Source organism: Oncorhynchus kisutch, linkage group LG1 (genome assembly GCF_002021735.2).
Source record: "Oncorhynchus kisutch isolate 150728-3 linkage group LG1, Okis_V2, whole genome shotgun sequence".
Lineage (NCBI taxonomy): Eukaryota > Metazoa > Chordata > Actinopteri > Salmoniformes > Salmonidae > Oncorhynchus > Oncorhynchus kisutch.
The window spans coordinates 40635585-40658267 of NC_034174.2; the positions used below are offsets into that span (position 1 = coordinate 40635585).

The 22683-nt window shown below is 45.9% G+C and overlaps 1 protein-coding gene across 7 annotated transcripts in view; it reads right to left on the reverse strand.

The window, feature by feature from the left end:
• Positions 1–1460: 1460 nt before the first annotated feature.
• The window catches only part of cita (citron rho-interacting serine/threonine kinase a), a 53942-nt gene continuing 32719 nt past the window's right edge, over positions 1461–22683 (reverse strand). For 2 of the 7 annotated variants that reach the window (XM_020487051.2, XM_031824508.1), the window contains 27 exons: positions 22482–22679; positions 22294–22347; positions 21974–22171; positions 20995–21188; positions 20580–20715; positions 20287–20391; positions 19883–20023; positions 19512–19619; positions 19109–19307; positions 16436–16600; positions 16299–16322; positions 13394–13531; positions 12889–13069; positions 12468–12559; positions 12163–12267; positions 11449–11618; positions 11042–11086; positions 10288–10368; positions 10008–10143; positions 9416–9555; positions 8997–9198; positions 8697–8825; positions 7143–7223; positions 6929–7007; positions 6662–6832; positions 4158–4548; positions 1461–3450 (listed from right to left, as the gene is read on the reverse strand). In XM_020487051.2, the coding sequence (XP_020342640.2) occupies positions 3427–3450; positions 4158–4548; positions 6662–6832; positions 6929–7007; positions 7143–7223; positions 8697–8825; positions 8997–9198; positions 9416–9555; positions 10008–10143; positions 10288–10368; positions 11042–11086; positions 11449–11618; positions 12163–12267; positions 12468–12559; positions 12889–13069; positions 13394–13531; positions 16299–16322; positions 16436–16600; positions 19109–19307; positions 19512–19619; positions 19883–20023; positions 20287–20391; positions 20580–20715; positions 20995–21188; positions 21974–22171; positions 22294–22347; positions 22482–22679 (3687 nt within the window). In that variant the 3' untranslated portion in view covers positions 1461–3426. Of the gene's footprint in view, positions 3451–4157; positions 4549–5242; positions 6479–6661; positions 6833–6928; positions 7008–7142; positions 7224–8696; positions 8826–8996; positions 9199–9415; positions 9556–10007; positions 10144–10287; positions 10369–11041; positions 11087–11448; positions 11619–12162; positions 12268–12467; positions 12560–12888; positions 13070–13393; positions 13532–16298; positions 16323–16435; positions 16601–19108; positions 19308–19511; positions 19620–19882; positions 20024–20286; positions 20392–20579; positions 20716–20994; positions 21189–21973; positions 22172–22293; positions 22348–22481; positions 22680–22683 lie in introns of those variants that run through there. The other 5 variants (XM_031824518.1, XM_031824523.1, XM_031824532.1 and 2 more) reach the window with 5 other exon arrangements.

The following is a 22683-nucleotide window of genomic DNA, read 5'->3' on the forward strand; positions in this document are numbered from 1 at the left end:
GTTTGTCTAAGGCCAATATAACAATACATTTTAAAGATGAAAGCCAGTGTGGACAAATATTAGCTTATTAAGCCATTATTTATAGCCCTGCCGCTGTCAGGGGAGTGTGACTGGCACGCTGGGTTAACAGTGGAGCAAGCCCAGTCACATCTCTCACATGCTTCTATACATATCACTCATTTACAGAGCCCACGCTTCACTCAAGCAGTCATAGCTAGTTAACTCTCTCTTCACATAAATCTTTCTAACTGTTTTAGAGCATGCAACTTTGTATCATAAGCGAGTGTATTTCACATGTTTAAAAACAGCAGCCAAGGTAGCTGGAAAACCGTGTCAATTTGTATTTTCTATGAACAAACTCTTTAACGAGAGACTACGAAAGGAAGAATGTTCAAAATCATTTGCACCCAGTTTCACGTTCCAAACTCTGCAGCGCAACATTAGCTGGGTTCCAATACTTAAGTGTGACCCTGTTGAGACGGAGAACAGCGCCTTACAATGTGTCAATTAGAGTTCACAAGTCACCCAGTACCACTCCTGTCAGGTCCGGTCATGCTGGCAAGGGAAAGTGCTAAAGTGCCAATCAGTGAATAGGGTGTTAGGGCCAGAATCTCCCAACAATGTCTGAGTGGGGGGCTTGTCTATATAAAAGGTCCTGATGTGCTGAAAGCCTTCTTCACTTCGTCATTGTCAATCTTCACTTTTAGCAAGGTGTTTAACAACGAGTCAATGTCTAAACAGCATACGTCACATATGCCATAATCTCTGTCCCTTCACAGCATGGAAGGAGTCTCTAGTAACTTGTTTATTTGAGGTCGTAAAATCAGATAGGTAGCCTGGCGGTTAGAGGTATTGGGCCAATAAGCAAAAGGTTGGTGGGTCGAATGCCTGAGCCGACAAGGCATTTAACCCCAACTTCTCCGGGGTCACCTTTGATAATGGCTGATCACCTGGCGGTGACCTCATTCTCTGAGGGCGTCTCAGAGGGAGTGGAATATGCAAAAAACACATTTCCATTTCACACCTGTACAGGTTACTCACATGTACATATAGTGAAACAGGACTGTATAAGCTTCCCCTAATTTAGACAATTACAGCTGTCTACATCTAAACTTTAAAGCAACATGTATGAAGATTACATTTCAAGTTTGACTGCCATTCACTCACCCACACCCCTCAGATGAACAATTGTTCCTGGGCACAGGCAGCTGTCTTTCTCCTCAGAGTTATTCCAAGTTTAAGACACAAATAGCCGCTGCTGCTCTGCATGCCAGTGGCTCCAGAATGGGATGGCATTGTCACAGTGAGGCTGGGGCAGCTAGTGAATACCAAATGTGCATTGTTACCCTGACACACTGGACATAAACACACTGGACATAAACACACAATCTCTTTCTCCCACAATCGCTCTTTCTCTCTCGCACGATTCCACATAGGCCACACAGGATATACGCCAGCAATTAAAGACAGTGGTTATGTTTAATATTGTGTGACAAAACTCTACAGGGAAAGCTAGTACATCTTTTGTTAGCATTTGAAAGACATCAATATCTTCATATCGAGCACAGGGCGACATGTTCCTCGTCTAAACCGAATCCTCAAAATATCTGTGCATCACTGGTATTTTGCTCCAGCAAAAGTTTCTGAAATCTGAAACAGTAGAAGGCTGGACTTACATAGCAGATGGTAAATTGATAAGCAAGCGTGAAATTAAAATCGATTTACAACCCTGTTCACTCCCACCCTGATGCTGAGTAAAATGAAAAATGTCTGCTTCTGTGTGTAGAGGATGTGAGCAAAAGCTTTCTTATTGCACATGTAGGCCAAAATCTGTTCCAAAAGCATTTGCTATGTGACCTTTCAGTGCTACACTGAATTTGGTTGAATATAAATACATTAAAAAAATGACAGATCTTTCTTTTTTTAAATTTCAAGAATAAGTAAATCAAAAGTAAGTAGATATATTAAAGTATAAAGAGTAGGCTTATGTGACTGAAAATACTATATTTGTTCTTGCTGCATGAGAGGTGTTTAGCAGTAGGAAAATGTCGCTCATAATAGCTCAGGAGGATTTGAAAGAAAATGGAAATTGAAGGCTAACTAAAACATGTATTTTTCTTTCTTTAATCGCTCATGCTCCAGTGTCGAATCGCATGTAGTTCACTGAAATGAAGTTGAAGATCATAGGATATGTCTTTTCCATTCTCATTTAAGTACATCCATGCCTTAAGAATCAGTTAATCAAAGAACATTATTTTATGCACCGATCGATCATAAACAACAATTTCGAGGGTATGTATACACAAGGTAAGGGGAGATTGGGGTAAAAAAAGAAATATTCAAGTATGGGTAGTAGTGGGTTGTAAGCTTCATGATTTCTCAAGCCGCATGTAAGTTTGCTTTTGCGTGTGGAAGTGCATTACACAAGATGGGACCAGGGCAAAATGCTCACTCGATAAAGGACGTTTTTAAAAGAATATTATTCATTTGACATTCAAGAGGACACACAACAATCACTTTTCTCTTTAACAAAAATAGACGTGGCTTTTCCAGCCTTGAGGTTCCCTTTCAGTATCTATAAAAAGTCAGGCTCAGTCTGAAATGGCACCCTAATCTTTAAAGTGTACTACTTTTGAAAAAAGCAGTGCACTATATATGGAGTAGGGTGCAATTTCGGACTAAACCTAAGTCTGCCTATTTACAGTGTCAAATAGCATCGTGATGATTTATAAAGGCCCGAGAGCCAGCTGGTGCTGGGGATTGTGGGTAGCGCAGTTTTAGTGTGTCAGCTGTAGTCATCTAGCTCAGGGATGGACCAATACTAGAGGGCCGCTGTGTGTGTGTAGACTTTATTCCATATCATCTCTAACACACACACCTAATTACACTTGATGTAAATCAAAGACTAGGATTAGTTGATTATTTGAATGAGGTGTGTTAGTGCTGGGCTGTAACAAAAGTCTGCACACACTGCATCCCTAGGAGATGCCCACCACTGATCTAGCTGATATGCACAGGGTGAGAGCAAATCCAGAAGAACATTTCGTTGTGTTTCTAAACTCTGAAGCCTCATCTGTAAGTGCTATTTCCAGGATGTAATTTTGCAGATATTCCAAGCGTTTTTGTCAGTGTTTGTGACAAATGTTATGTTTTGGTCCTTGCTGACTTTAAATGATGGATACTTTTTTTTATTTGTTAATGTATATCAACATTATTATTTTTTTTAATTATTTATTCTAGTAAAAACCCATACACATGACATTCAGCTTTGACAGTAGGTCATCAACACTTTAGCTGCTTTTCCTATTGGGCTCTCTAGGTGATGCAGTATTCTGACCCCGCTCCTCTTCCCAAACCCTGGTAAGAACTGAGTGATGTGCTGTGCTGGGGATGTCACTCTTCTAACTGATGTAGCGCTGCTGTCACTCAAACAGATGACTGATCCCACACCTGTACAGAAAGATCAGAGACAAATAGGGTCAGATGATAAGGTTAGTGTAAAGGTTAGTGTTAGGAGATAGGCAAACCCACTATCCAGTATACAGTATACAGTATACACTATTCCCCCAGGGGGCTGCAGCAATCTCGTCCAGGCGCTGAGACTGGTTGATAAGCACATCAGGTGCTGCCAATTGAGGTGATCAGTCAGAGTGCCAGCTTGGAGAGCCGGGAGGCTGCAGGTTGGTTTGGTGGCAATGAGGCCTTTCGTTTGGTTTTGAATCTTGTTTGGGCATGCCTGTTTGCACTTTCCTTTTTCGTCACCATCGAAAACAAATAATAATCCGCTTGGACTGGCCGACCAAGAGGTTGAGAGAGACAGAGCTGTACATTCAACACCTAGGCGCATACACTGACTTCTCACATAAATGCACACATTCATTCAGGTTACAGACCGGTTAACTAGGCCTAAGACCCTTAACGAGTGTAACAATATCCATAGGCTAGTTATTGGTTCCGTAACAATATAGGAACGTCGTATTGAAAAATACATGAGTCAGCATATCCATAGAAACTATTAAAAAAAAGACAGAGCATGGGACCATAGGCCTTTGATCAAAAGTAATGCACCCAATACCACTCAAGTTATGTCCTGTAATGTGGGCAAGGGAAGTACATAGGACTCTGGGAAGTATTCTGTACATAGTCTACTGTCTCACCTTGTTGACCGTGGTGAGGGGAGTGCGACCGGAGCTGGTGTGGAGTCTCTGGCGAACTCCAGGCTGCTGCTCCTCGAACCCCCGGCCGGGTGACCTCTCCCTCCTCACGTCCCGGTCCATCAACTTCCCTGGAGAGCGGTCGAGGCGTAGGTCCCCCCCCATGGCCCTTCCTGGAGACCTGGCCAGACGGGGATCCATCATCATCCTGCCACTGGGAGACTTCTCCCTCTCCACTGAGTGCGGTGGGCGGCCAGGCGACTTATCGCGGCGGAACTCGGTGCGGGCCTCGCGGTAGCGGCGCGGCGTGCCTGGGTCACTGTGCAACGCGGGGCTGGCTGCCAGGCGTTTGGTGATGTGCTCATTGTAGGAAGGCGGCCCACGCTTGTTGGGGCTGCGGACGGAAAGGGGGTGGAGAGACCCATTGTGGAGATGGAGAGGGCCGGGGACCACATGACAAAGATCACAGGGTCAACATTTTGTTAGACCATCAGAGATGGTGTCAAGAAAGCATTGCATAGTGTACTGCTGGGGTTGTGGGAGGGGAACTATCTGTATGAACAAGAACCATGGGAGTGAAACTATCTGTATGAACAAGAACCGTGGGAGGGGACCTATCTGTATGAACAAAAACCGTGGGAGGGGCACTATCTGTATGAACACGAACCGTGGGAGGGGCACTATCCCCCCCCCCCCCACTTGCTCTCAGAACAGCCTTAATTCATCGGCGAATGGACTACAAGGTGTCGAAAGCGGTCCACAGGGATGCTGGCCCATGTTGACTCCAATGCATCCCACAGTTGTGTCAAGTTGGCTGGATGTCCGTTGGGTGGTGGACCATTCTCGATACACACGGGAAACTGTTGAGCGTGGAAAAAAAACAGCAGCATTGCAGTTCTTGACACAAACCAGTGCACCTGGCACCTGCTACCATACCCCGGTTCAAAGGCACTGAAATCTTTTGTCTTGCCCATTCACCCTCTGAATGGCACACACACACACCCAATCCATGTCTCAATTGTCTCAAGGTTTAAAAAGCTTTAACTGATCTCCTCCCCTTCATCTACACTGATTGAAGTGGATTTAACAAGTGACATCAATAAGGGATCGTAGCTTTCACCTGGATTCACCTAGTCAGTCTATGTCATGGAAAAAGCAGGTGTTCTTAACGTCAGTGTAAATGCATATTAAGCTTATGTCAATCAAAACTATGGCTAGTGTAATACTCTCAATAGCTCTGTAAAATGAAATAATGACTGCAGCGAGCAACGGCTTTGGATGTGGAGAAAGCAATTCTCATTGAAATCCTTGGAGATAATGCAGACAGGTAATTTGTTAGCCACACTCTGTCACAGTAGGAGACTAGAATGAGCAAGTGCAACGGAGAAAAATGAGACATGGCTGACTGCACATTTGGTTCTACCAATGAATAGCGAGCTAAAGAGATTGAGTCATATCGTCACCATGTTAGCTCCAGAAGTCACATCTCCAATTCTATAGTCCACAGAGGATTATGGAATCAATGATATGAAAATTGTAGCTGGTCTTTTTCCATCCGTGACCTGCAGAGGTGGCACACCTACACTTCGTTTAGCGTTATAATCAACACTCGTTTTTCAGCCCTAAATTGCAGAGAGAGAGTACAACACTTTTCCATGTATGGATAAAGGCTGAATGAGGGTTGACAAATTACATTTGGGATGGCTTTTTCGAATTCGGTCTTTGTACTGTATTTTTGATGAGGAAAAATAGCAATGAACCCTCTCTACTGTTCTTTAAACATCATAAAGCACTATATGGTACGGTGGTCAAATCAGCTAACTCTAAACACACAATCACTGCAATATTATGTACATTAATGCAGGTGCTTGATTGGTTGATATAGGAAGTCTCAGAAAATACAAGAAGTGTCCATACTTTATTTTAAATATTTTATTATAACATCACACAGGGGCCATTTTGAATAAAAATAGCCTTACTTAGGCTTTGTTACAAATAAAACATGAAATCTTCCTCCTGCAAAGAACAGAGGCTAGTATTAATCCAGGTCTCAGATGGTGTAGTAGATGGAACACCATCACCAGATAGTTCACCAGTTATCTACGCTAACCTATGCCACCTGTTTGCCAGACTATATCAACTGTACGCCAACCTATGCCACCTGTACGCCAACCTATGCCTCCTGTACGCCAACCTATGCCACCTGTACGCCAACCTATGTCAACCGTATGCCAACCTACTGTATGTCATTTGTATGCCAACCCATGCAGCAAGTGTGCCACCTGTGAGAAGCTCCACACCATCACCGTGCACTTCAGTGATTCCTGGTGGAATTTAAACAATGGGCGAAATTAGAGAGAAGGGAAGTCATTCTGAAGTCACACTGTAACCATGACTGCCCCAATCCTGCCTCCACTAACCAGCTCAGCCAACAGAAGGTGCAGTGACAGAATGAAGGATCCCCATTGTTGCTCCAAATCCCGGAAGAAAGAGCCATATTAACGTACCTGCGTCCAGAGCCATTCCTCTGCAGCTCCCCCTCCTGTCCCAGGTTGCCCTTACAGCAGATGACCCGGAGCTTGTTCTGGTAGGACGATGCCAGGTAAATGGCTCCGGAGGAGATGGCTGGGCCCAGGTAGCGTGGGTTGGGGATGTCCAGGTGAGCGTACGAGTGGGCCCTGACCAAGACACAATACCCCCCATTTATTTCTTACAATGTTATGCTAACTAGCTCAGGGTTGCAGTTAAGTAAAGGATCAGTGAGGTGATCTTACCCTAGAGCAGAGTGGCCCTGGACCTCGATCACATCCAACGAGTTGAAGTAGGTCACAAACAGGTAGGGTTCTCTGTAGGCTGATATAGAGAGGAGCACTGTGTTACAAGCCCCTATAAATGTCTTATTATAACACTTTTCTAGATGGCAATTCAATGCTTTGGTTAGGATCCCTCCGAGATTATGGTTTCCGATGTAAAATGGTTTTGACTTACCAAACGAGAGAGGCAGACGGCTCCATTTGATGTCCTCACTTCGACTCCTGCGGCCGTATGCGTCCACAAACACCCCGAACTCTGGATAAGGAATCATCACAATAGAAATAAGTGATACTGCTGGTATGCATTGCAAACTATGTGGAAATGAATATAACGGACATTTTTTAGCAGTCATCAGAGCATGGCTACACTACTCATTACATAATCATAAAGACATCATGGGCACTCTCCCTCCCTCACACACGCACCAGGGTTTCCTTTAAACGGTACAAAAACAGCTTTTGACCCGGGAAAAAAATGAAAAGCCGATAAATAAATGCTTTTTAGCCTATTCATTGATGGAAAAACCAGTCGATGGAAATACATTTGACCGGACATGTGTATCGGCCTATAAGTTAATTTGCATAATTTAGTGGAATTAAATGAGCCGCGTAGTCATTATTTATATTATCACACGCACACAGCCTACAGATACAGAGCCTAGCTTGAGCGGATAATCTGTCAGCGGATGAGCTGTTGCTACAGCTCCTCAAACAGCTAGTTAATTTGTTTCCGGAGTGAAACGTGCTTTTATAATGTAAGCCCAATCATTGGGCAACAATTATAAAGGCAATCGCGTGTAAAAACAGCTTTGATGACCATGATTAAAAACAGCTACTCTTTTATTTCTCTACTGGTAACTGAAGGGGGCTTCATTTCGCCATTCAAGTGCATTGGAAACAGTAAGCAGGCTTCCGCACATCACACATCACTTTGCAATGTGTTGGAGGCAGTATGCATTTGAAAACATACTTAATTGGTTGAAAATTGAATCTTTTTACCTCATATTGTGAGGCATGTTTTACCTCGCTTCAAAGTAGCCTAGCCAAAATCCGACCAAAAAACTTGGAGGCAATTATTTTATTGAGACTTCCATATTCCATTGAAACCAGTAACATATTTCTCTCATGTTGTATTGCTTTTCAAATCAACTTACTTTCATTGTCCAGTAGCCAAAGGCACAATCCTAGTCATTTTAGCAACCAATACAAGTGTTTGCATCTTTAAGATCTCCACTCTAAATTGCTATCACATTAAACCACTCACACGTGCAGTGAGCTTTTGTCAGTCGCGCAGTCTACTGCCTTGTGTGCATTGCTACGCTTATAACGTGAAAAAATAATAGTTAATCAACATTTCAAGCTAAACATTCTGATCGGTTGGATCAGCCGAATTGGTTTTTAATATTTGTTTTATATAGTCTAGGCCAACTGCTGTTTGTTACTCGTCTTGTTGTCCGAGGAAAAGTGGACAGTTATTCTAACATCTTCAAAGTGCGCATCAGAATTAGGTAGGAAGGACACACGCCATTGAATCCTCGAGTTGCATGTTCTGTTAAGATGAAATACCATAATCTAAATGTGATTTCGGTCATTCTGAGCACCTAATCAGGTTATGCAGCCAATGCATATGGGTCCGGTGAATTTCTCAAATATACGGCACCACATTTTCCTAACGGAAAGACAAAGGCGCACGCACGGCCTATAGTAGTGTGTATGAAACATGTCTGACCGTGGAAGCAGAGCAGGTACTCGTCTTTCTGCGGTGCCTGGGTGACCTGGATGATGGAGATGGGGAAACTGTGGGAGGAGGCCGCAAAGATGGCCGAGGCCAACGTCACATCGTTCTTATCCAGGAACTCTGCAAGAGAGAGGTCCCCACACCAATCAATCAACCAATTATTAAAAAAATAACCAGGTAATCTCTCCCAGTTTCAGTGTGTTTGGTGCCTAATGAACAACACCCTAGTTATCCCGAGATAACAGTGTACCTTGAACATGTTGTATCCTGTGTGATGAGTTGCTGACCTACCTTCCAGCACGAACTGCTTCATCTCCATCTCGTAGAACTTGTTGGTGCCGATGATGATGCTGTAGCCTGTGAAATGGATACAGCTGCAGGGCTCTGACGTCTCAATCTCTTTCCTGATGCAGAACTTATTGAGGCTGTCGTTGTAGCGCAGGATGGTGATCTTGTTGGGCATGGCGGCACAGATACACGTGCCATTCTCAATCTGCACAAGGGCCAATAACAACACAGTCGGGAGAACTATCACTCCAGAAATATGGCGTAATCAGGTGTGTCCACAGTTTCGAGGAAGGCACAGACAACATGAAAAGGTGCTTGAATAATTTGCTATGATTGAAACAAAGTTTTACACCAGAAAACATTGTTTCGTCCTATTTCGATAAGGTGAAAAAAAAGTTACGAATCGCAAATCGGTGGCTCACCTTGCCAGAGGAGAAGAGGTGGCATCCCTTGACGGTCTCAAAGATGTATGGGCTGAGATCTGGCTGGGCTGGGAGATGGGACTGAGACAGAGACTGCTTCACCTTCTTGATCTCCACCAGACACAGGGCCCGCTCCTCCCCTGGAAGGGACATGGTACAGATATCAGAAACAAACACATACAGTACCAACTGCATCCTCCATCCAATACAACACATTTGTGATCAGTTTCAACAGTTATTGCACTATACTAACACGATTCAGAATCGCAGTACTGCTAAACTGCAAGTACTGTAGCGGAGATGGTTCAGTGAACTACACTCGCATGCTGAGTAATTTGCATGTTTATTTAAGCTTTATTTAAGCAGGCGAGCCAGCTAAGGACAAATTCTGAGACCTGAAGACAGATTTGAACTCCCAGAGCCCATGCCTTCTATCAGGCTTTAGCTCGGGGAGCTAACACAAGTCTGTAGGCCTGCAGGCAAGCCGGGTTTGATACTTGCATATACCTGGTATAGGAAATGGGGTCCATTTTTTCAAGACCATGTTTCCAGTAGCTCACGAAGCTAAAGCCTATAATAGTACAATACTGACCAGTAATTATGAGCAGCTTGTCGTGCTCCTTGATAATCTGGATCTGGAAGACGGAGGCCAGGCCGGGGATGTGAGTCAGGCTGTTCTTAATGACGTTCAGGGCATACAGACCCTCCTCAGAGCCAACCAAAACTATCTATGGCGGGGGAGAGAGAAAGCCAATGTGAAACTTTAGGTAACATTTAAATCAATTCCCAATCGCTTACCCAGTTCCCTGGGTACGTTTCCTGGTTCTGTATGCATAGTGAAGCACAATCCTGCATAAAACTCGCACACGTACCTGGTCGGTGAGGGGCAGGGTACAGTTAATGTCCAGTCGGTCGTCTCCTTCCAGCTTCAGCAGAGAGTTACCCAACAGTTTCTGTCGTCGGAGAGGAACACAGGCCAGGTCAGGGAATCGTGACGTGTAAACCTAACCTAGCATTCTACCAAGACAAAGCCCCCAGTATCTACTAATGTCAAAGCAGGACGTTGTGAGGGTCATATAGCCTGCAGGACACAGTGGACGTGACAGAGGCAAGTGGTTTGCAGGGGTGAAGCAGGTGACGACACGGGGATGGATATGGGCAATTGGGGGTGGGTTTGCAATAAATACAACGATTTTACTTATGTAGCACGTCCCGATTTCCATACAACATTTCACGCAAGAAAAGAAAAACAGGAAGATATCAAAATGAAAATGGTACACCAGACAAACCAATTGATCGACCAATCCATCGATCAATTGTATCGCAGGGCTGCATGGGCGGGTGTGGCGATTGAGACTCTGGACGTGCACGCCCGTGCCGGCGGACAAAGCTGCACAGCTGTGTTGTCTCACATACATGCGCTGCATGGGTGCTGCATTGTGTGGGTATGTGGCTGCTCTTCAGGGTCGAGAGAGCGGGTGCTTGCACTATATGTGTGACTGACACGTTGAATGTGTAGCGTGTGTGCATGGGTATGTATACAGTAAGTGTGTTTACTGCATGCTCTGTCAATCAAAGCATACGCTTGGGCCCAAGCATAAGGCAGAGGCTCGTGCAGCTCTTTACCTGGACCAGTGGGGAGAGGTTCTTCTGTCTTTTAGGAACAGCTGTCTACAGTGTGGTCAACAACACCCCAGTGTATTTTACACATACAGCGTGTGTAAAATATGTATTCACGCATAAAATCATTGACAACATCCACAGACACAGACGGTAGAGGGACAACATGCAGACAAAGAGAGAGGGAAAGGGGTGGGGAGGGGAGAGAAAGAGATACTATTGAGTGGGAGTACACCCTATTCTCTCGGCAAACACCAAGAAAGTCTTGCTCTCTCATGTTTGAGTGTGGGTTCCATCTGTAAACTAGTAGGAGAACTCTGGCGCAGACCTCGAAAGTAACAACACTTCAAATATCAACCTGACTAGAGGTTGAAGACGGCTTTCGAGATATGCACACAAGCACGTCCACTCACCGCGTCAGCCTCCACCTTGTCCTTGGAGCCCCTGCTGCCGGCTACGACTGACTCCAGGACAGCCACCCAGCGCTGCTTGTCTGGGAAGCTGGGAGCCATGAAGTACAGGGACTGGCCTGGCCAACAGGTGGTGTGTGGGTGAGACTCCAGCTTCAGGATGTACGGGGTGTCTGCACACAGACAGAAACACAGACAGAAGCACAGACAGAAGCACAGACAGAAGCAAGATACGAGAGTGAAGGGACAGAGACTACAGATCACATTCAAATACAAAACAACAGCGGCAGGGCTCAGCAGTTTAGCTACTTGACGACTGTGCAATTACTCCTGCAAAGAGTCATCAGATAGGATCAGTTTAGGTAGTCTTGCACAAGTTAGGATGTAGGGAGAGGTCAGGTGTTCATTAACTTGTGTTCCAGATGGAGTTTTCTGGGAAACAGAAGTTCTACTCTGATCTCCAAGTGCATTAGGCAGGTGGATCCCAGTGCTCGACTTGGGCAGGAGTTCACCGGAGCCGAGTACCGGCACCTCAAATGTTCTACTGCTTGAGCTCCTGTTCCTCTTATAGAATATTAGCTCACAAGTATTGTGAGGCTCCTGCACCTAAATATAAACAGTACCGGCACAAAACGAGTACCAGCACTTATTTCTGCCCAAGACAAACACCGGTGGACTCTAATCTACATGTGTACAGTATCTATAAGTGCATTGTACCCGACTTGGCCGTGTTGATGAGCTCCGAGGCTCCCACTGCTCCGTGGATGGTCACCTCTCCATCAGGAAGACACAGCTCAAACTCCTCCTCTGGCTTCAGAGAGTCTGGAAATACACCAGAAGTACATTTACTAGGGCACACGGTATCAAAACGTTTTGCAACGCTACCAGGCCAGTTACAAGTCCAGGTAGAACCCTCTCTGTTTCAGACTGTTGCCTAATGAATATGATCCAGGAGGGCAAGGGTCATGAAGACGCTGCCAAAAACAGTCTGGAGAAAGGCGAGTTAAGTCAAGGAGCAGTACCTTCTCTGGGTTCAGCGTCGTAGATGGACACCTTGGTCCCATCCAGCACCACGTACTTCCTCTCCCAGCCCTGCTGGCCACGCTTGGAGTTCCTGCAGAGACACACACACACACAATTCAGAGGTGTTACATTTTCCCTGTCAAGGGCCCTACCCAGAGCTCATGCCCAGAGCCCTACCCAGAGCCCTACCCAGAGCCCTACCCAGAGCCCTACCCAGAGCTCATGCCCAGAGCCCTACCCAGAGCCCTACCCAGAGCCCTACCCAGAGCTCATGCCCAAGAAAGATGAAAAGGAGGAGGAAGACTTTTGATTTTCAAACCACTTTCCAACAAATTCTCAAAGTGCTCTACATAAAGCAAGGTAAGGTAGGTAGAAACAGAAGAATGTCCATAATAAAGATGCTACTGTGAGAACACAGACCTGGGTTGTTTCATCCATCCCTCCAGGCGAACGTGGCCAGCGGCCTCTTTGAGCTGCAGGGCAGGGGAGCTGGCCTTCTCCCGACACAACGCCTCTGAGAAGTGGGTGGCGTACTCCGCCGGCAGGCCGCACGTGGCAGGGAGGCAGGGCGAGCACTTGGGGTGGCAGAGGGTGTTGCACTCTACAGAAGACCAGGAAGAGAGAGAAGGAAATGCATGTATTGTGGAGGAGTGATTTTCTTCAGTTATGTTGGCTGAAAACAAGTACTCTGTTGCATTGCATCTTCATACCTGTACACGAGTGTCGGGAATAAATATATATATATTTTTTTTATGTATTCAACGTAATGGCCACAAGAAAGGGAAGTTTGGTTGAAAGAAATAGTTGAAACACAGTTAATGAACATAATGCAGTGGTCTGGGACATTGCTCATGAGCGCAACAGCAGTGCTATGGTAGCAGTAATGAGAAAGAAAGGCAGAGTAAAGCCCATTAGGACTACTAACCTAGGCAGGTGGCGGCCTGGCGTCCAAAGTGCACAGTGTCCAGGCAGACAGAACACTTGGTGGCCCTCATGTTGAGTCCCACGGTGAAGCGATGGGGGATGTTGTGGTGCATCCTCTCCTTCACGCGACGCCCGTACTCTACAACAACAGAGTGACAATGAGTGAAAACTAGAATGAGTGTGTTTTGCAGCTATCGTGCACATAGTTTGCGTATTGTTTTTGTCACTTAAAAGCTCCTGACAAGAGAAAGCAAAAATGTTTTGACAGCAAGACAAAGAGAGTAGTATATGAGGCATAGCAATTCATTTTCTGCACGTGCATATTTTCAGTTCTAGCGACATAACCATGGTTATGAGTCGATTCATGCAAATGACAATGGGTTTATGTACTTTAACTACAGTATTTGTAAAAGAGATGGTTTCAGATCTACTTCGCTTTGCAGAAAGAAAGGCTGGTCAAAGGACACACTTTATTTTCCAGTCTAAAGTGCTGCTGGGGCTCTAATCCAGCAGGGGTTGGGTCTTGACAACTGTAAACCAGAAGTCCTGAACCGCAACCCCGTCTTTGCCTTTTGAGGGCGTTTGGCACAGAGTTCAATAGAACTTAATGAAGGTTACATTTGCCAAGAGCCAACCCCACATTGTTTACCAACTGGCATGGAGCCTTTCCTGAGAACCTTCTGAAGCACTCTCTATTCTTGCCTCCATATTGTTGCCTACAAAAACCAATACTTGCTCCTTCAGTGAATAACCCGCCCAGCATCACGTGCATCTCAGATGCAGACTAGCGTTGTAAATGTGCCCCATGAACCAGTTGAAAGGAGGAGGATGATCCCGCTCTCCGTAGCCAATGTGAGTAAGACCTTTAAACAGATCAATGTTCACAAGGCCGCAAGGCCAGACGGATTACCAAGACGCGTACTTAGAGCATGCGCTGACCAGCTGGCAAGTGTCTTCACTGATATTTTCAACCTCTCCCTGACCCCGTGTGTAATACCCACGTTTCAAGCAGACCACCATAGTCCCTGTGCCCAAGAACGCCAAGGTATCCTGTCTAAATGACGATCGCCCCCGTAGCACTCACATCTGACACCATGAAATGCTTTCAAAAAAGGCTGGTCATGGCTCACATCAACACCATCATCCCAGACTCCCTGGACCCATTCCAATTCTCATACCGCCCCAATAGATCCCCAGATGACACAATCTCTAATGCACTTTCCCACCTGGACAAAAGGTAACACGTACTGTACGTGAGAATGCTGTTAATTGACTACAGCTCAGCATTCAACACCATAGTGCCCTACAAACTCAGCACTAAACTAAGGACCCTGGGATTAAACACCTCCCTCTGCAATTGGATACTGGACTTTGACGGGTTGCCCCCAGGTGGTGAGGGTAGGCAACAACACTGACCCTCAACACGGGGGCCCCCAGGGGTGCGTGCTTAGCCCTCTCCTGTACTTCACGTTCACCCACGACTGTGTTGCCGCACACTGGTACCTAACAACGACGGCAGGCCTGATCACCGACGATGATGAGACAGCCTACAGGGAGGAAGTTAGAGACCTGGCAATGTGGTGCCAGGACAAAAACCTTTCCCTCGACATTAATTAGCAAGACAAACAAAGCAGATGGTGGACTACCGGAAACGGAGGGCCGAACACGCCCCCATTCACAACGACGGGGCTGGAGTAGAAACAGCTTCAAGTTCCTCGGTGTCCACATCATTAAGGACTCAGGGTCCAAACACACCAACAGTCGTGAAGAGGGCACGACAAAACCTCTTCCACCTCAGGAGGCTGAAAAGATGGGCCCTTAGATCCTCAGAAAGTTATACAGCTGCACGACTGAGAGCATTTTGACTGGCTGCTGCTCGGCATCCGACCACAAGGCACTACAGAAGGTAGTGCACACGTCCCAGTACATTACTTGGGCTGAGCTCCCTGCCATCCGTGACCTCTATACCAGGCGGTCCCTAAAAATTGTCAAAGACTCCTGCCACCCAAGTTGAAGTCTGTTCTCTCTGCGACCTCACAGCAAGCGGTACCGGAGTACCAAGTCTGGGAGCAAAAGGATCCTGAACCTCTTCTACCCCAAAGCCATAAGACCGTTGAACAGTTAATTAGACAGCTACCCAGACGTTTTTTACCCCCGTTTTTTACCCCCTTTCTATACGTACATAGTACTTCAATCAATCACCAAATCAAAATGTACAGTTGAAGTCAGAAGTTTACATACACCTTAGCCTAATACATTTACTCAGTTTCTCACAATTCCTGACATTTAATCCAAGTAAAAATTGTCTTAGGTCAGTTAGGATCACCACTTCATTTAAAGAATATGAAATGTCAGAATAATAGTAGAGAGAATGATTAATTTCAGCTTTTATTTCCTTCATCACATTCCCAGTGGGTCAGAGGTTTACATGCTACCAAATACTAATTGAGTGTCTTGTCTAAATGATTTAACATGTTTAACACAAATGTGTCAGATAGCCTTCCACAAGCTTACCACAATAAATTGGGTGAATTTTACTATAGTTTGTTAACAAGAAATGTGTAGAGTGGTTGAATAACGAGTTTTAATGACTCCAACCTAAGTGTATGTAAACTTCTGACTTCAACTGTACATGCAGTATTACCTCAATCAATCGTACACCAGTACACTCAGTACCGGTACGCCTTGTGTATAGGCTATATATAGCCTCGTTAATGTTATTTTATTGTTATCTATTTGTAAATGTTCTTGCTTTTTAACTGCATTGCTGGGAAAGAGCTCATAAGGAAGCCTTGTTGTATTTGGAGCATGTGACAACTAACATTTTACTTGATGAATACAACAAGCACAATGAGATGGAAGATGGTTACCTCTTCACAACAGTTTCAAACTGGGAATACACTTACTTTCAAAAGTTACCCTTCGCTTCTCTGTGAGCAGAATGAGAGAGAAAGAAAATTAAGAGTTCTCTATACATAGAGATAGAGAGAGCGAGAGCGAGGAGACACACACACACACCGAGAGCAGGGGCTGTGGGACTTACCTTCGGGCGTGGAGCTCTCCTTGCATCGCGCAGAGCTAGAGGGTGCCAGGAGGCTGCTGGGGTTGGGCTGGCGCTCGGGGGACTTGACGATGGCCGACATGAGGATCTGCTGGCGGGCGGAGGCTGGCGTGGCCGGGGCGTGCTCTGAGGCTTTAAAATGGGCCGCTGGAAGGGAGGGAGGAACCGTTAAGCTTTTGGCAACACCTGGCACACCAGAAACATTGCTTCCTGTACATCGTCTCCATCATTAATATACAATCACCCTGTTGAAATACTTCCAAAAATGTGTCCTCACTTCCCTGAAGATGACAGGGTAAATAAAGTAAGAATTCCACGGGACTGCTCTCCCTAATATGTCAGATCAGTGAGAAGTTCAAGGAAGGGATACAAGGATTTGAACCAAACACTATGACAATCATCAGGGCATGGATTCACAAACAACTCACAAGAATGCTGACCTAGGATCAGTTTGGCCTTTTCGATAATAATTAATATTATAAACTGGGTGGTTCGAGCCCTGAATGCTGACTGGCTGACAGCCGTGGTATACAGTGGGGCAAAAAAGTATTTAGTCAGCCACCAATTGTGCAAGTTCTCCCACTTAAAAAGATGAGAGAGGCCTGTCATTTGCATCATAGGTACACTTCAACTATGACAGACAAAATGAGAGAAAAAAAATCCAGAAAATCACATTGTAGGATTTCTTATGAATTTATTAGCAATTTCTGGTTTCGAAAATAAGTATTTGGTCAATAACAAAAGTTTCTCAATATTTTGTTATATACCCTTTGTTGGCAATGACAGAGGTCAAACGTTTTCTGTAGTCTTCACAAGGTTTTCACACACTGTTGCTGGTATTTTGGCCCATTCCCCCATGCAGATCTCCTCTAGAGCAGTGATGTTTTGGGGCAACACGGACTTTCAACTCCCTCCAAAGATTTTCTATGGGGTTGAGATCTGGAGACTGGCTAGGCCACTCCAGGACCTTGAAATGCTTCTTACGAAGCCACTCCTTCGTTGCCCGGGCGGTGTGTTTGGGATCATTTGCTGAAAGACCCAGCCACGTTTAATCTTCAATGCCCTTGCTGATGGAAGGAGGTTTTCACTCAAAATCTCACGATACATGGCCCCATTCATTCTTTCCTTTACACGGATCAGTCGTCCTGGTCCCTTTGCAGAAAAACAGCCCCAAAGCATGATGTTTCCACCACCATGCTTCACAGTAGGTATGGTGTTTTTTGGATGCAACTCAGCATTCTTTGTCCTCCAAACACGACGAGTTGAGTTTTTACCAAAAAGTTCTATTTTGGTTTCATCTGACCATATGACATTCTCCCAATCTTCTTCTGGATCATCCAAATGCTCTCTAGCAAACTTCAGACGGGCCTGGACATGTACTGGCTTAAGCAGGGGGACACGTCTGGCACTGCAGGATTGGAGTCCCTGGCGGCGTAGTGTGTTACTGATGGTAGGCTTTGTTACTTTGGTCCCAGCTCTCTGCAGGTCATTCACTAGGTCCCCCCGCGTGGTTCTGGGATTTTTGCTCACCGTTCTTGTGATCATTTTGACCCCACGGGGTGAGATCTTGCGTGGAGCCCCAGATCGAGGGAGATTATCAGTGGTCTTGTATGTCTTCCATTTCCTAATAATAGCTCCCACAGTTGATTTCTTCAAACCAAGCTGCTTACCTATTGCAGATTCAGTCTTCCCAGCCTGGTGCAGGTCTACAATTTTGTTTCTGGTGTCCTTTGACAGCTCTTTGGTCTTGGCCATAGTGGAGTTTGGAGTGTGACTGTTTGAGGTTGTGGATAGGTGTCTTTTATACTGATAACAAGTTCAAACAGGTGCCATTAATACAGGTAACGAGTGGAGGACAGAGGAGCCTCTTAAAGAAGAAGTTACAGGTCTGTGAGAGCCAGAAATCTTGCTTGTTTGTAGGTGACCAAATACTTATTTTCCACCATAATTTGCAAATAAATTCATAAAAAATCCTACAATGGGATTTTTTTTCTCATTTTGTCTGTCATAGTTGAAGTGTACCTATGATGAAAATTACAGGCCTCTCATCTTTTTAAGTGGGAGAACTTGCACAATTCGTGGCTGACTAAATAATTTTTTGCCCCACTGTATCAGAGTGTATACCACGGGTATGACAAAACATTGATTTTTACTGCTCTAATTATATTGGCTATCCAGTTTATAATAGGAATAAGGAACCTCAGGGGTTTGTGGTGTACGGCCAATATACCATGGCTAAGGGCTATATCCAGGCACTCCCCGCTGCGTCGTGTGTAACAGTATAGCTTCCGTCCCTCTCCTCGATCCCTACCAGGGCTCGAACTAGGGACCCTCTACACACAATCAACAACAGCCACCCTCGAAGCATCGCTCCACAAAAGCCGCGGGCCTTGCAGAGCAAGGGGAACAACTACTTCAAGGTCTCAGAGCGAGTGACGTCACCGATTGAAACACTATTAGTGCGCACCCTGCTAACTAGCTAGCCATTTCACATCGGTTACAAGTGCATAAGAACAGCCCTTAGCCGTGGTATATTGGCCCGTCCCTTATTGCATGAACAGGGAGGACCTGATCCTAGATAAGCACTCCTGCTTTCAGAGGCTTTATGAATATGGGCGTATGTCCTGTAATAAGATAGTTGGCGACACCACCCACCTTCTTCTCTTAGTGATCTCAGCTCTATCCTCATCTTCTGCAGGGCGTCCTCCAGGTCTGAGCAGCGTGTCCTTTCCTTCTCCAGGGCCACCTTCATGTCACTGTACTGCATGGGCAGTGCTGGCTGGGCCTGGGCCCCGGAACCCCCAGCCCCGTTCCCATTGGGCGCCAGCTCATCCCGCCGCCGCCCGAAGATACCCTGGCAGGAGAGAGAGGGAGCTCGAGTTCGAGGGACCTGGAGTTTCAGAAGGAGCCACAGACTTGTGTGGCATTCATTTCACATGCAGTAACATTAAGATGTATTGTGTGTGTGTTTGAGCCTGTGTGTCCCCGTCCAGGGACAACAACCATCTGTCTCCCTATGCAGACTGCGCCATTCGCCGTCATCGCGGCGTTCTCTCACCTTCTTTTTCTTGGTGGGCTGATCCATTTTGGCCTGGAGGAAGTCAATCAGCTTGGTCTGCTGAGAAATGGTGCCCTCCATCTTGACTTTCTCATGAGAATAAACAGCCTGTGGCGTGAGAAAGAATCAATGTCAATATAAATGCATCAGGCTACCAGCTAACGTCTCACATGCAATTAGCTGTAAGAGCTGAGGCATTCCAGCAACTACGGCGGACGTTTCAAAAAACGTAAATAAGCGTTTCTTATTGGACAAGACCACCTCCCTTTTTCAGTCTGTTTGGTGCCGAATGAATACGACCCAGGCCAGCTGAGAACAGCTGGGCTCAGCGGTGTTAAAAACGGTCTGAGTGGGACTGAGTGTAATGTTACCTGGATGTTCTCCAGCTGGTACTCCAGGTCGGTCCTCTCAGTCTTCAGCAGGTCAGTCTGGTCCAGAGCCTCCTGCAGGCCTTGTGTCAGACGAAAGATGTGGCTCTTCTGTAGGTCCATCTGCTGCTGTAGCTTGCCTTGCTGTGGTGGGGAGGTCACCACACCAACACACATCATTCCAAGACAATCGAAAAGCTATTTTCTGTAACTTTTTGTGTAAATTGGACTAGCGTCCTGACCAGGGGTGAACCTGTACATTAAGCTGCCTCACACTACAAACAGGAGACAGGCTCCTGCCCTATGGGCTGTCCTGGCTCGGACAAGGCTTACTTACTTTGGGTAAATGAAATACAATATTGCGTATTTATTGATGTTTGTGTGAATGTTTGCGGAGTGCTCTCTACCTCGTCCATCAGCCTCTGCTTCAGCTCCCTCTCTGTCTCCAGTTTTTGCTGCAGGGTGCGGGCGTTCATCTCCAGCATGGCGTGCTTCTTCTCCAGGTCATTCAGCTGACAACACACACAACCACAAGTTCAAAGATTGTGTAGAAAAATATAATATATGCCATTTGGCAGACACTTTTATCCAAAGCGATTCGGTACAGTGTGTACATGATGTTTTTCTACATATGCGACCCCAGCGAGAATCAAACCCATGGACCTGCCGTCGCTAGTGTCATGCTATAGACAAGACTCACCGTATCAGAGAGACTCTCGGCCTTCAGTCTCTGTTCTTTCAGGGCTTGCTGCAGAGCCACGATCTCCGCCGTGTGCTCCCTGACCGCTAGCTCCACCGCCTGGCGGGACTCGGTACTGCGCTGGTCCGCACGCAACCTACACACACATGGAAAATTAACACTCCATGTGTGCGCACAGCTGTGTGTGGGTAGCAGTAGGTTTGTAGTGTGTGTGTGTGAAGGCATTTGCATATGTAAATGTGACATGAGCACCTTTGTATGTACTGTATTATGTGTGTGTGTGTCATGCATGTGTGTATGTGTTTATGCATGAAGCGTGTAAGACACGTGTGCATATATGAGACTTGTGCGCATGCATGCATGTCGCTTGCTTGACGTGTGTATGATAATCTGCCGTGCGTGTGGGTGTGTCTACCTATTCTGCTTCTCGTTGTCCATCAGGCGCTGCATGTCTCGAGTCCTCCTCTCGGCCTGGTTCTTCTCGTCCTCCAGGGCTCCCCTCCAGGCCTCCCACTGTCTCTCCTTCTCCAGCAGCTCATCATTCAGACTCTCCAGCTCCACAACCTGCTCCTCCAGCATGCTGCACGTTGTCTTCAGAGTCTCAATGTTCTACAGGCACACCAGTCACTTGTTTGATTTTGCCTTTATGTAACCAGGTAAGTCATTGAGAAGTTGAGAACTCATTCTCGTTTGCAATAACGAGGTGATACACTAGTCACTTCCTATGCCGAGTCTGTGTATATACACTACCGTTCAAAAGTTTGGGGTCACTTAGAAATGTTCTTGTTTTTGAAGAAAAGCTCATTTTCTGTCCATTAAAATAACATCAAATTGATCAGAAATACAGTGTAGACATTGTTAATGTTGTAAATGACTATTGAAGCTGGAAACGGCAGATTTTTAATGGAATATCTACATAGGCGCACAGAGGCCCATTATCAGCAACCATCACTCCTGTGTGCCAACGGCATATTGTGTTAACTAATCCAAGTTTATCATTTTAAAAGCTAATTGATGGCCAGAAACAAAGAACTTTCTTCTGAAACTCGTCAGTCTATTCTTGTTCTGAGAAATTAAGGCTATTCCATGTGAGAAATTGCCAAGAAACTGAAGATCTCGTACAACGCTGTGTACTACTGATAATGGGCCTCTGTAAGCCTATGTAGATATTCCATTATAAATCAGTCATGCCCAGCGACAATAGTCATTTACAACATTAACAATGTCTACACTGTATTTCTGATCAATTTGATATTATTTTAATGGACAAAAAAAAAGTGCCTTTCTTTCAAAAACAAGGACATTTCTAAGTGACCAAGCAGTCATGGAACGTAATCAAACATTTAAACATTCTGGAAGGTACAGGAAACAAATAATGAGCAGACGTCCGTCACCTGTTTCTGGTTGTTGAGGTGCATCTCTCGGTCGGCCACCTCGCGGCGGAGGCGGTCCACGTCCTGTCCCAGCTGCAGGCGGTCGTCCGTCTCGTCCGTGGCCTCGTCCAGCTGCTTGGACAGGTAGAAGTTCTGTCTGTTCAGCTCGGCGTTCTCCTGGCTCAGCTGGGTCAGCTGCTCCTCTAGATCTGTGATCACCTGGTGGTGGTGGGGGTGAGGAACAAAAGCAACGACTGAACGGAGTTCAATCATTGCTTGAACGCACATTCTAATCTATATTGACATTTACTGCAATTGGAATTCCAATAAATGTTACTTACTGAGCAACTGTCTCTCAGGGCGTCAAACTTGCGTTGGATTTCATCTCTGTGGGCCTGAAAAAAAATAAACAAAAGTCTTGACCTCTGGTGTGATTTACATGACAGGTTGTGTGTGTGTCTGTGTGTGTGTGTGTACAGCTGTGCAGCTTGACTTGTCCCGTTGACCTGCCAACGTCCTTTCCTCTCACCCTGAGGGCAGTGATCTCCTCCTCGGCCTCGGCGGTGGTGTCCTCCAGCTCTGTCTTGGCCTGCTGCAGCTGGTTCTCCAGGGCGTGGCGTGCTGCCTGCAGCCCGCTAATCTGGGACTCCCGCTCCTGCAGCGACAACGTCAACTCCGTCACCTGGCGCTTGATCTCCAGCTTCTGCTCTTCGTGCTCCAGGCCCATCTAG